Below are 15,275 nucleotides of genomic sequence, written 5' to 3'. Positions count from 1 at the left end.
AAAATCTACAAACAACAAATGCTGGAGAGGGTGTGGAGAAAAGGGAACCCTCTTGCACTGTTGGTGGGAATGTAAATTGATATAGCCACTATGGAGAACAGTATGGAGGTTCCTTAAAAAACTAAAAATAGAATTACCATATGATCCATCAATCCCACTACTGGGCATATATCCAGAGAAAACCATAATTCAAAAAGACACATGCACCCAAATGTTCATTGCAGCACTATTTACAATAGCCAGGTAATGGAAGCAACCTAAATGCCCATCGACAGATGAATGGATAAAGAAGTTGTGGTACATATATACAATGGAATATTACTCAGCCATAAAAAGGAACGAAATTGAGTCATTAAGAAATTAAGTCATTGAGACGTGGATGGACCTAGAGACTGTCATACAGAGTGAAGTAAGTCAGAAAGAGAAAAATAAATATCATATATTAACGCATGTATGTGGAACCTAGAAAAATGGTACAGATGAACCAGTTTGCAGGGCAGAAGTTGAGACACAGATGTAGAGAACAAACGTATGGACATCAAGGCAGGAAAACTGCAGTGGGATGTGGATGGTGGTGTGCTGAATTGGGCGATTGGGAATGACATGTATACACTGATGTGTATAAAATTGATGACTAGTAAGAACCTGCAGTATAAAAAAACAAACAAACAAAAAAAAAAACCAACTAATACTAAACTTTCTTTGGGTTATTTGTATGGAAATATGTTAATATAAATGTTTCAGACATTACATGAAATGTCTAAAAATCTTATATGTTCTGGTATAATGTTATAAGTCATAATTCTAGTTATTACTTTAAAATGTATATCTCAGAAATAACTAAATTTCCTTGTCAATTGCCTTATTATGAACTTTCATCAAATCTTTAACCGTGGTCATTTTTAAGTCTTTTGTCATTTACAGACAGTTCTGGGTGTACTCTGATGCTTTTGCAAAAATGTTCCTATAAAAGGGTTTCATCGTCAAGGAATTCATGGAAAAGACTCTGACAAGTACAGGTTTCTGGTAACTGACCATACTGATGAACTGAATGAATAAGCATTTTCAGAACTCTGATGGAAAACTGATGAATTCATAAAAGTGCTAACAAAAGATCAAGATGAAAAAAAAATTAATTACATGGGACTGAGTGAACTGATGAGGATGATTATAATTTTTGTGACTTTCTGTTTGAATAAAAATAATAATAATAATTTAAAAAAATAAAATAAAATAAATCCCACAAGGGCTCAGAGGCAAAAAATATACAAATCAATTTTCACTGCAAAGTAAAGGACCTGATACAGTGGAGGATTACTGGACTGAATGTCAATATTATGACATGGTATGAGTGTGTTTCGTGTTTGGTAATTGCAATCATTGTTGCTTTTGTTGTGGTCATCCATTTACAATGCTTGGTGTCAGTTTATTTATCTCTTGTAAAAATAAAATACCGTGTGTGTGTGTGTGTGTGTGTGTGTGTGTGTGTGTGTGTGAAAAAAAAAAAGAGTGTCTGTTTTTACCTGTGGCCTCGAGGCCATACCAGATAGTTTATGCTAACAATGTGATTGATTTATGGTGGGGGGCCACGGACTTAACTTCTAGAGGGGCTGAGTAAATTAAATTCACATTTAATTAGTTCCTATCCTGCACAGCTTTAGTATAGTACAAAATAATTATCAGCCATTATATATATTATATATATAAAATAGTGGTAAGATATACATAACAGAAAATTTACTGTTTTAACCATTTTAAAGTGTTAATTCATGGCATCAAGCAAATTCACAGTGCTGTGCAGCTAACACCATTATTCACCTCCAGTATATTTTATCATCCCAAACAGAAAATCTGTACCCATTAAACAACTCCTCATTCTCCCCTCCCTCCAGACCCTGGAAACCAGTGTTCTCTCTGTCTCTATAAATTTGTTCTAGGTACCTCATACAAGAGGAGTCATACAATATTTATCCTTTTGTGTCAGGCTTCTTTCACTTAGCATGTTTTCAAGGTTCTTCCATGCTGTGGCATGTACCAAAATTTCATTCCTCTATATGGCTAATATTCAATTACATGTATATACCATACTTTTCTATCCATTCATCTGTTGATGGACATGAGTTGTTTATGCCTTTTGGCTACTGTGAATAAACAATTTTTTAATGAAACTAAATTGTAGCAAAAATGACTGCTTTTATAACTCCATTTCCTTTCCCACTTTAATGTAAATAATCTTAAGGTATGCAGTTTCAAAGGCAACAAAATGCATCTCTAAGTGACTAAACTGTATAACAGAAATACATGATTCCTTACAATATCCATGCTGCTTTAAATTACAAATCTCTTTGTTAGGTTATTAATGGTGCCTTGTGGAAGAAACTGATATGATGAAACACCAACATGCTCCTAAGGACATAAGAAAAAGAACAATACTACTAAAATAAATGCAGGTTCCAAACCTAAGAGTGACTGGAAGAAAGCGAAGCCATATTCTAACACAAAATCAAACAAAAACAAGAAAAAAATAGTATCATATCCTGACGTTTGTTAAATAAAAGTATAATAGAGATATCCTTTTAGTTACGAAAAAAAAGTATCTTCAAAGGTAATTCATAATAAAAAGTGATGGACCTTTTCAAATGTCAACCTTCATAGTAGGTTCATCACAGAATAGTCTTGACTCAAGTCCCACAGCTCAGAGAAAAATCCCAAAGACAATCAAACATAGATAAAATAAACGAAAAAACAATTCTAAGGTGTAGTTTAGGATGGTAAAGGAAATATTTTAAGAAGTACATTTTGGTTGCAGCATGTCAAAGAAGTGAATGAGAAAACAGCATCTGAACATTTCAAATTCTTTAAAAGTAGTAAGTTAGGATCATTGAAAAGATAACCAGATCTATTAAAAGAGTAACAGAAAACAAAAATATAGATTTGGCTAAAGCAGTAGGGATATAAAAGCAAATTTTAATATTTCGAACAGGTAATATATTCATATGTTCAAATTTCAGATAAACAGAAAATGTTATATAATTTTAAAGTCTCGTATATACCCCAAAGAATTGAAAGCAGGGTCTTGAAGAAGAGATATTTATACACCCATGTTTATAGCAGCATTATTCACAGTAGTCAAAAGGTGGAAACAATCCAAATGTCCATCAGCAACTCACAGATAAACAAAATGTGGTCTATACACACATGCTGTAACATGGATGAACCTTAAGGACATTATGCTAAGTTTATAAAACAAGCCAATCACACACAAAAAAAATACTGTATGATTCCACTTATGAGATATTTAGAGCTAAGTCAAATTCACAGAGAATGCAGAATGGTTGCCAGCTAGTGGGAAGAGTGAATGGAGAATTGTTGTTTTATGAACACAGAGTTTCAGTTTTGCAAGACAAAAACGCTCTGGAGGTAGTTACACAACAATGTGAATGTACTTAACACTACTGACTGTGCACTTAAAAACAGTTAAGTTCATAAACTTTGTATTATATGTATTTTACCATAATCAAAAATAAAAAACAAAAACACTTCCCTCCCACTGGTATCTAGTCACCATTCAGTTCCCATATGCCCAACGTACTTTCATTATTTTATTTATCCTGGGTTTCCTTATGCATATATATATATACAAACTAAGCAACCATACAGTTGCTTAGTATTCTGTATTCTGTATTCAGTATTCTGTATCTTGCTATTTTCACTAAACAATGTATCTCGTGATTCTTTCATTTAAAACATAGAAAAGTTCATCTTTTAAGAGCAACATTTTAACAATAATTTTAGTATGTGCAGCAAAGCTTTAATGTAAAAGAACTTACCAAAATCTGGTGGACATTGTCCATTATAAGGGAACCAATTTCCTTTCACAGTGAAAGGACTTTTTCTGTTGCTTGTTGAACCAGTTCCTAGCTGTCCATTACCACCAAGTCCAAAAGAATAAATTCGTCCTGATGAAGGAACAAAAGCAGAAGTGTGCTGCCTAGAGTAAAATGATAGAAAACCTCAGACTTAATGTTACCTTTCAAACAATTTACATTCAGAAAAGCATAGCAAATATTACTGATATAATTTTTGTCTTCAAAAGTAAGTTAATAAAACCATTACAGTTTTAAAATTTTCTGTACGAAATATTTAATAGCCTTACTCTATACTGAATGAATTCTGTACCACACAGGCAGGCTGCATAAAGCATATTCCAGAAAATTCCCCAAAATGTCCAAATTTTAAAAGGCCCAGCTATATACTGGAATCCCTTACAATATATGATTTAGCACTAGAGGCAGCAACTAACTATGCTGTCCAAGAAAGCTCCCCAGCCTCCTTCCCTCTCTGTCAGGTTCTAGCTTAGAGCTCTGTGGTCTATGAGGGCCCACCACCTGGGCATCACTCAAAAGTTTTAAGATAAGAACTGGGCAGAAGATTGGTATATATAAAACTCATGATAAAACAATGTTTCCTTTCTTCAAAAAAACAATGTTTCCTTTCTTCAAAATAAATTTATCCTTATGTATACACACTCAGACTCCTCTAGAGATTGCAGAGTGGAAGCAAACCTAAGAAATTACGGAACCGAAGCTAAAGAAAACCCACTAAGCAGTGAACCTATCCAACTCCTTCTGATGCTTCACTACTGTATGTTTAGGAATGGGTTAAAGGTGATTATCCAGCTCAGACCTTGTGTTCCTCAATCTCAGGTTTTATGGCTTCAATCAAGCCTGACAAATTCTTAAGTGTTATTTCTGCAAATACTGTCTCTCTCCCATTTATTCAATTCTCTTCTTGATAATATTAGACAAACGTTTTATCTTCCCAACATACCCAACAAGTCTTTTAACTTCTCTTTAATATCCATACCCCTTGTGAGTAATTTCCTTGGATCTATCTTTCAAGTCATTATTTTTCTCTTTAGCAGTGTGTCCAACCTGCTGTTTCAACTATCCACTGAATTTAAACTTTTAATGACTATGTTTTATACCATTTCTAGTTCTGTTTTTCAAAACAGCCAGCCAGTTACTTCATTTAAAACCCTTAATATATTGTGAAATATAATACATATACACCAACCCAGGACTACTCTGACAAGCCCCAAACCTACTTTAGGGCAGTCCTGTGGTTACAAATTCTGAGGGGAGATCCAAACCAGAAAATAGGCCAAGGCCAGAAAAGTCTCCTTAAACTAGCAAGAGAATATTGCATTGTGAACTCTTCCCATGAGGCAGCTTTACTGGGAGGAGATGGTTTCACAGGCCTCACTACTGCCTCTACCAGTTCTTAGGTCTCATCTTCTTTTCCAAACTCCTTTGCCATCTGTGATATACTGTTTATGAAAAGGACCCAAGGGGCTTCCCTGGTGGCACAGTGGTTGAGAGTCCGCCTGCCGATGCAGGGGACACGGGTTCGTGCCCCAGTCCGGGAAGATCCCACATACCGCGGAGCGGCTAGGCCGGTGAGCCATGGCCGCTGAGCCTGCACGTCCGGAGCCTGTGCTCCGCAATGGGAGAGGCCAAAACAGTGAGAGGCCCGCGTACCCCCCGCCAAAAAAAAAGAAAAAAATGGACCCGTTATTCTTTTCCCTGTACCCATTATCCTTACAATATGACTTCTGCAGGTGTTCCCACCAAGATGGTGAATCTATTTCTCCATGTCTTAAAACTGGTCTCTGACCTGTGGCTTGCTTTGAACAGAATGCAGCAGAAATGACAGTGCATCAGATCTGAGCCTATGCCTCACCAGTGGCTTTGCACTCTTTCCCTCTCTCTTTTGGAACTCTGCTCTACCATCATGAGAATAACCCAAGGTTAGCATTTGAAGGATGATATATAATCTGAAGCAGAGACAAGCTGACCCAGCTAAGGTCCCCACAGACTACCCAGCCCCTACCCAGATCATCGGCTGATTAACTGAGTTCAGCTAAGATGAGAATTGCCCAGGGACTTCTCTGGTGGCGCAGTGGTTAAGAAATCTGCCTGCCAATGCAGAGGACACGGGTTCGAGCCCTGGTCCGGGAAGATCCACACACTGCAGAGCAACTAAGCCCACGAGCCACAACTACTGAGCCCACGTGCCACAACTACTGAAGCCTGCACTCCTAGAGCCTGTGCTCTACAAGAGAAGCCACCACAACGAGAAGCTCACGCACCGCAACAAAGAGTAGTCCCCACTTGCCACAATTAGAGAAAGCCCACGCTCAGCAACAAAGGCCCAACGCAGCCAAAAAAAAAAAAAAAAAAAAAAGAACTGCCCCAGCTAAGCCCAGCCCAAATCACTGAACCACAGAGATATTAGCTAAATAGGTCATTGTATTAATAAGCCACTAAGTTTTGGGGTGATTTGTTTAGCAAAATAAGCTAATTAATACATTACCTAGATTGGCAAATTTTTTCAGAGCAGCTCCAGAGTCAGTTCAAACTAAAAGGTATGGTTTTCAGATTTTTGCCCTGCGGAATTCCCTTTACTTGCTGGCAAACTAATCTATATTATTTAAAAGGTGTTTTGGGTTTTTTGTTTGTTTGTTTTTGTTTTTTGCAGTACGCGGGCCTCTCACTGCTGTGGCCTCTCCCCCTGCGGAGCACAGGTCCGGACGCGCAGGCTCAGCGGCCATGGCCCACGGGCCCAGCCGCTCTGCGGTATGCAGGATCCTCCCAGACCGGGGCACGAACCCGCATGCCCTGCATTGGCAGGCGGACTCTCAACCACTGCGTCACCAGGGAAGCCCTAAAAGGTGTTTTGATTCAAAAGGGTTTTCAAGTTATCTAGTCTGTTACATTACTGGAAAACTAAGTAGAATCTAACAACCATCTTATCTCAGAGCCAGATGAGCCAAGGTTAATAAAAAAATTCTAAATCAAGGATACTCCTAACAAAATAAACATTAAATGGAATCCTAGCATATAAAACAGACAAACTGTTCTGGCTAAAGAAGGGTTTAACATTGCCCAGTCTGCCTCCTTCAGGAAGCAGCCGCTGTGACATTTCAAAGGAACACATCAACAGTTTAAAAACAACTGCTCAATACTAGTTTGTTAAATTCCTCCTCAAACTGGTCTACTGAAGCGGTGGTTCTTAACCCTGGCTGCATTTTGGAGTTGCCTAGGAGTGAGCCTAGGCAACAACACATATTACTAAAAACTCTCCAAAGGATTACAGCATGAAGTCAAGAGTTGAGAGCCACTGAACAAACATAACTATCTCAAGTCCTATATTTGATATAATAGCTCAAAAACAATATGACGCTATACTACTGGAATCTGAACCTTTTCCGTTTGGATTATCTCTTTAATGAGTTCACATTTCTGGTGTCCCTTGCCTGCTTCCTTCAGGAAGTTTCGGACAATTATTTAATAAGGAAATAATACATAGTTCTTACAGTACCAACTATCTGGAAATCAAACTGGTCATGATACCAACTGACATTCCCTCTGTAGATAATTTTTTACATCTCAATTAATATATAACTGAAATTCCACCCCCAGTCCAATAATTAAATAAATAAAATTACTGGAAAGAACTAAGTTTACAGAGCTAAGAATAACTATTAAAATCACGCACATTTTTACTGTTAAGAATTACAAAACTGGATAACGTTAAACAATCTGTGATATCTCACAAGAGACTGATTAAATATTTCACTGGAAAAAAATTACCTAAAAATATTTATAATCTTTTAATGAATTGCTCATGAAGTGGATAAACAAGGAAATTTGAACTCTCTACACTTTAGTGAATATATATTCATGTATAACTTCAACAGTCTAATAAACAAGATTAAGATAGCAAGCATTTCTGCTCACTTATATGTTGAGCTTTTATTTACCTTTTATCCTGATTCATATATGAAAAAAGGAAAGGAAGGCTTTGTCAAATCATCCCCATAAATAATTTTTCAAATACATGGTCAAACACACAAAACTGGGCAAAGAAACAGGGTACCATGAACAAAACCTAGCAGAAAGAATAAACAATAGAAATAGATCCCTAAAGATTTCAGATATCAGAATTTTCAAACACAAGAATCTAGAATAATTATGTTTAATACTTGTTTAATGTCCAAGAAATAAAGGCCGAGGTTGAAAACTGACAGACAGCTGGAAAGATTAAAGAAAAAATTTGTTTCAGATTTTTAAAAAGAACCAGTATGAAACACCAGAACTGAAAAATCACAATAACCAAAATCAAGAATACAGGTTTAACAAAAAATATAGTATGAGAATTAATGAACTGAAATATAAATCATAAAAGTAATCAAGAAGGCAGCAAAGAGGGACAAAAATGTGGAAAGTAAGACTACAAGGTGGAGTGAGACGATTTAATACACATCCAATCAGAGTCCTATGAGGAAAGGAAAAGTTGTATCTAAAGAGAGATTATTCCACAGATTCAAGAAGTCCAGTAAGAAAATCCATACCTTGACAAATGAAAGCAAAACTGAAGAGAGAGAGAAAAGAGACAAATTACCTTCAAAGGAGCAACATACCAGCAGCCGACTTCTCAGAAGAACTGAAGCCAAAAGACAGTAGAACATTATCTTAAGTGCTGTAAGCAAATGCCAAGCTAGAATTCTATAACCAACAACATCATTCATGAACGAAGGTGCAATACAGACATTTTTAGATACACAAAAGAGTCTGCCACCTGCAAATCTACTTAAAGAAAATTCCAAAGGGTGGCTGATAAAAGGAAAATGAAACTAATTGTAAAAACTAAAGAGAAAAAAATGGTAGTAAATGTATGTAGAGCCATTTCTAAATGTACACTGACTATATGAAGCAATATTCTTCTGGGGTTTAAAAATATAGAGAGAATGAATGGGAATTCCCTGGTGGTCCAGTTGTTAAGACTCTGCACTCCCAATGCAGAGGGCATGGGTTCGATCCCTGGTCAGGGAACTAAGATCCCACATGCTGCACGGCATGGCCTAAAAAAGAAAATAAATAAATATAGAGAATGAAAAGTTGGGAAGGTAAATGGAGGTCTTACAACTTCCAGAAAAGGGGGAAAGTATTAATATAACTTAAAGATTAATGTTGTTATTTCTAGAGTAACAACTAAAAAAGAGTTCCCATATTTCCAAATGGGTAGAGGGAATTAAACTAACTAAAAGGACTTCCCTGGTGGTGCAGTGGTTAAGAATCCGCCTGCCAATGCAGGGGACACGGGTTCAAGCCCTGGTCCTGGAAGATCCCACATGCCGCAGAGCAATTAAGCCCACGAGCCACAACTACTGAGCCCGTGTGCCACAATTATTGAAGCCCACGCACCTAGAGCCCGTGCTCTTCAACAAGAAAAGCCACTGCAATGAGAAGCCCATGCACCGCAATGAAGAGTAGCCCCTGCTCACTGCAACTACAGAAAGCCCACGCGCAGCAACGAAGACCCAACACAGCCATAAATTAATTAATTAATTAATTAAAAAAATAAACTGACTAAAAAAATTATTAATCCAGGCTTCCCTGGTGGCGCAGTGGTTGGGAATCCACCTGCCAATGCAGGGGACACGGGTTCGAGCCCTGGTCCGGGAAGATCTCATATGCCGCAGAGCAGCTAAGCCCGTGCGCCACAACTACCGAGCCTGCGCTCTAGAGCCCGCGAGCCACAACTACTGAAGGCCGCGCACTAGAGGCCGTGCTCTGCAACAAGAGAAGCCAACGCAATGAGAAGCCCGCGCACCACAAGGAAGACCCAACACAGCCAAAAATAAATAAATTTTTTAAAAAAATTATTAATCCAAAGAAAGGCAAAAAAGAAAAGAAAGAAAACGAAAATAAACTGGTAGCATAAACAGTACAAAATATGATGGCAGGTTTAAACCCAAATATATTAGTAATAATTAAAAAAAAATAAAACTTGCCAAATCTGTCCATTTAAAAGACAAAGATTGTTAGGATGGATTTTTTAAAAAAAATCTAACTTAATGATATTTACATGAGATTCATCTAAAACATACAGAAAGACAAAGTAAAAGAATAGAAAAAAAATAGATAAAAAAATATATATATATCAATATAAAAGCAGGTGGAGCTCTATTCACATCAGATAAAACAGATTTTAAGGAAACAAAAATGATATTAGAGATCTAGAGGATCACCACCACAAAGACAAAAGGTTCAATTCATCAAGAATGGATAAAATTTAAATTTTATACACTTAAGAACACAGCCTCAAAAGCAAAAACTGACAGACATACAAGGAGAAATCAAGAATAATCAAACAGGGATAGACACACAGATTGAAGGAATAAGATAGAGAAGACAGAAATAGATCCACATACACATGGAACTTAATTTATGGCAACAGTAGCACTAAAAAGCAGGAGGGCAAAGGAGTTTTCAAAGATGGAGCTATGAGAGGATGATTCTGAGAAGATGGTGGAGCAGGAAGCACCAGGAATCTGTCTCCTAACTTAGACAACAACTGCTGTGACAGAATCTGTCTGATGTAACTATTTTAAGGCGTCTATTAAAGGCTTGCAATTTCCAAGGGAAGGCTTGGGTGGTAAACTGCAATTAATTTTGATTAATTTCAGCACTTAGCACAGTAGTAGCTACCTACCCCCCCTTCACCCTCAGCCCTGTGACAGGCAATAATCCACATGCTCCAAGAGTATCTCAGACATAGCTTGTGGGAGCCAGGGTAGGCAATAAGGTCCTTATATTTGAGATTGGTCCTCTGATCACTGATTGCTACTTCTGATCACAGAGGTACAGATACAAACGTGGGTAAGTCTTTTCTGCACCCCTTCTGCCCACTGTTACAAGCCTATTCACCTCCAGCTGAAGAGACTTCTAGAGGATTTAAAGGGCTAGTGTTTTCTTCCCTTTTATTTTCTTCTATTTTCTCCCCTTTCTTTTTTCTTCTGCCCCTTTTAGAAGTCAGTCATTTAAGATCTAGGATATTCAAATGTAACTGCATATACACAGGAATTTAGAAAGTCATTGTGCATGCCCCGGAAAAGGTGCAGTCTCAGAAATGACCTGAGAAGACCTTATGTTTACACCTCAGGCTGATCCTTGGCACAGAGACAACCTATAAAAATCAAAAAATAAAAACAAAACAAAAAACAGCAAACCCTAGAGAAGGGAAAGAATATTATTTCTAGAGTTACCACATTATTAGGTTCAAATGTACAGTTTTCAAAAAGAAAAAAAATCACAGAGAATACAAAGAAATTGGAAAGTAAGGCGCATTCAAAGGAAAAAATGATATAGCTCCTTTGGAAGGCAGTTTTATGGTTTTTTACAAAACTAAACATACTGTTACAATATGATTCGGCAATTGTGCTCTTCATTATTCATCCAAAGGAGTTAAAAACCTGTGTCTACACAAAAACCTGACACAGATATTTGTAATAGCTTTATTCATAACTGCCAAACCTTGAAAGCAACCAAGATGTCCTTCAGTAGGTGAATGGATAAACAAACTGGTACATCTAGACACTGGAATATTAGTTAGCATTAAAAAGAAATCAGCAATCAAGCCATGAAAAAACATGGAGGAACCATAAATGCATATTACTAAGTGAAAGAAGACAACCTGAGAAGGCTACATACTATGTGACTCCAACTATATTTCATTCCGGAAAAGGCAAAACTATGAGAGTAAAAATCAGTGACTGCCAGGAGTTAGGGAAGTGGGGGGGATAAATAAGGGGAGCATACAGGATTTTTAGGCATTGAAATTACCCTGTATGATACTATAATGGTGGATGCACATCATTATACATTTGTCCAAACCCACAGAATGAACCCTAACATACACTATGTACACCTGTAATGACCTGTCAATGTAGTGATGAAATGACCTGTCAATGTAGCGATGAAAGAAATTTTCACATATTGAGGTATGGGGAAGTCATCTGGCTTATACATAAGTTAATGTGATTTTAATCCTAACTAAAACAGCCTGTTTGTGGCCTATCAAATTACAGTATATCTGCTGTAATTATTAAAGAGAAGGGCACAATGACCAGAAGTAAAGAATATCCATGTTAAAAATAAAGATTAAATCCCTCCCTTCCTGGGATGCCAATGCTGGTACTCCTTAGATGGTAAGACTCTCTTCCCAGGTGCCAAGGCCATATGGACTTGCTGTGTACATGCTGATCTGTTTTTTGGGAAACCCTGAAGGAATGTATCCCTGACTTGTTTGATGTTCTTTCTTCTGACAAGATATAAAACTGTGCTGAAAACCATGCTTCTCTGGAGGAGTAGTTCCTCAGAGTTACATGAGAAGCTGTCTTCCAGGCTATTGTCCTCAGTTTGGCTCAAATAAAACTCCTTTCTTTTCCTATTACAGATTGTTTATTGATTATTTTTGTCAACAGCAGGTTCATCAACTGAAACAAATATACCATTTAATTTTCTGGTGAACCTAAAAATGCTGTAAAAAATAAAGTCTACTTTAAAAAAATAAAACAGGGTTGTTCCCTGAGAACAACCAGATGATGAACATTAACAGACAAAATCTAAAATAATTTTCTTAAAGATGCTCAAATAACAAAAGGAAGACATGGAAATAGTCAAGAAAACAATATATGAAGAAAATGGAAATATCAATAAAAAAATAGAAAACCTAAAAACACACCAAAAGGAAGTTCTGGAGCTGAAAAATACATTAACTAAAATAAAAAACTCACTGGAGGGATTCTAAGGCAGATTTGAGCAGAAAGAAAAAAGAATACAGGAACTTGAACATAAAACAATTGAAATTATTAAGTCTCAGGAAAAGAAAGAAAAAAGACTAAACAAAAGTAAAGAGAACCTAAGGGACCTAAAGGACATCATCAAGTGGACGAACATAGGCACTGTGGGAAGTTCCAGAAGGTAAAAAGATCATTTGAAGAAATAATAACCAAAAAATACCCAAACTTGGACATAAACATCAAGAAACTCCAAGTAGGATGAACTGAAAGAGACCCATACTGAGACACATTACAATCACACTGTCAAAAGACAAAGAAACCTGAATGAAGCAAGAGAGAAGTGACTTGTCACATACAAGGGATCCTCAATAGGATTATCAGTAGACTTCTCAGCAGAAACTTTGCAGGTCAGAAGGCAGTGGGCTTATACATTCAAACTGCTGAAAGAAAAAACCTGTCAACAAAGAATCTGATACCTGACAAAACTGTCCTTCAAAAGTGAGAAAGAAATTAAGACATTTACAGATAAAAGCTCAGGGAGTTTATCACCAGACCTGCCCTTTAAGAAATACTAAAAGGAATCCTACAGGTTGAAATGAAAGGACACTAGACAGTAACTTGAAGCTGTATGAAAAAATAAAGATCTCAGTAAAGGTAAATATATGGGTGATTATAAAAGCTAGTATTATTGTAATTTTGTGTTTTTCCTCCAAATTTTGTTTTCTACATAATTTAAGAGACTAATGCATAAAATTATTAATTTATGTTTTCTGACACACAATGTATACTAAAGTTATCTTGTGACACCAATAACTGAAATGGGGTAGGGACAGAACTATATAGGAACAAAGTTTTGTATATTATTGAAATTGACCTAGTATAAATTTGAGTTAGAGAGTTAATAACTTTAGGATATTAAATGTAATCCCCATGGTAACCACAAAAAGATAGCTATAGAATATACAGAAAAGGAAATGAGAGGAAACTAAAACATTTCACTGCAAAAAAATAAACTAAACACAGAAGAAGACAATAACGTAGAAAATCAGGGACAAAAAAAGTGTGAGGTATAGAGAAAGCAAATAGATAAAAGATATACAATGAAAACTGCAAAATATTACTGAAAGAAAGTAAATAAATGGAAAGACATCCCACATTCATGGCTTGAAAGCCTTAAAATTGTTAAGACATCAATACTTCTGAAAGTGATCTACCAACTCAATGCAATCCCTATCAAATCATGGAAATGCAAATTAAAATCATGATTAACTACCACTATATATCCAAGAGATTAGCAAAAATTTAAAAGTCTAACAATACCAAATGGTGAAAAGGACATAGGAATTCTCATACAATAGTGATGGGAAGGTAAACTGGTATAACCATTCTGGTAAATAGGGTGACATTAACCTGCAAAACTCAAATTCAGTATACTCTCTGGCCCAGAAATTCCATTCTAGGTATATACTTTAGAAATATTAAAGTTTATGTATATTACATAATAAATGTTCAAAGCAACATTATTTGTAATTGCCAAAAACTGGAAATACCCAAGTGCCCATGACTGAGAAAATAATTATATATGCATATAATTGAGTAAAACACAGCAATAAGACCTAACGATGGAGAACCATAGCTATACACATATGGATAATCATACAGCATGATGTTAAAAAAAAAAAAAAGTCACCAAAGGCTACCTACGGTGTAATTCTGTGTACTTGAATTAATACTGGAAAACTTAACTATATTGTATAAAGATACATACTAGCTGGAAAACTAAGCTAAGTGGTCAAAACTGAGTGAGTCAAGCAAAGGATATTTTGCCTCTGGGGAATCCACCAAAATTTAATCCATCAAAGGTGAAGCTCAGTTACAAAGCTCTGATTCCTATCTACTCCCAACAACTGGCAATCAGGAGATCAGTAGTCCAATTCAACTTTCACCACTAACTAATCTTATGTCTTAAGTAATTAATTGGTCAATTTCTTCATTCTTTAAAGAAAAAAAAGGTGGAAAAGAAAAAAAGACGATCTATAGTTTCCCTTGAAGTGTGATGTTACATAAAATAAATTATATTTACTTAATGTTATATACAGTATTACATTTACCTTATTAATATCTTGCCTCAGATAAATTTGTTTCAAATAGAGAAAGGTAAAATAATCAGTATAAAAGAACTTTCTCCTCTTACTATGATTCCTTAGCAGCAAATCAGGCAGGTAGAAGATAATGTTTTTTGTTTTAGATTACTAGATTCCTGAACAATTCATTTTAAAAATCTCCACTTTCAGTTGGAACTACTATATTACAGTAATTTGCAAAAATGACTAACACAAAGGGAAAGAGGAGAGGCACCACTATATCTTATCAAGGCATTCCAGAAAACATGAAGTTCCTCCTCTGGCCACAACACATGCAAATCTACAAGAAACTATGTGATACTGTAAACATCAAGGAAATGACACTGTTCAAAAAGGAATGCCCCACAAATGTTACCAAGGTAAAACTGGAAGAGTCTACAATGTTACCCTGCATGCTATTGGCACTGTTGTAAACAAGTTAAGGGCAAGATTCTTCTTGCCAAGAGAATTAATGTACATATGAAGCATATTCAGCACCCTGA

The 15,275-nt window shown here is 36.2% G+C and overlaps 1 protein-coding gene across 8 annotated transcripts in view; it reads right to left on the bottom strand.

The window, feature by feature from the left end:
• HERC4 (HECT and RLD domain containing E3 ubiquitin protein ligase 4) overlaps window positions 1-15,275 on the bottom strand; it is a 239,152-nt gene that overhangs the window by 74,485 nt on the left and 149,392 nt on the right. For all 8 annotated transcript variants that reach the window (XM_079900839.1, XM_079900838.1, XM_079900837.1 and 5 more), the window contains one exon: window positions 3,831-3,991. In XM_079900839.1, the coding sequence (XP_079756965.1) occupies window positions 3,831-3,991 (161 nt within the window). The remainder of the gene's footprint in view (window positions 1-3,830; window positions 3,992-15,275) is intronic.

The sequence above is a fragment of the Stenella coeruleoalba genome (genome assembly GCF_951394435.1).
Source record: "Stenella coeruleoalba genome assembly, chromosome: 16".
NCBI lineage: Eukaryota > Metazoa > Chordata > Mammalia > Artiodactyla > Delphinidae > Stenella > Stenella coeruleoalba.
Note: the sequence above shows the minus strand (reverse complement) of the source record. Positions and strands in the feature narration are given on the sequence as shown.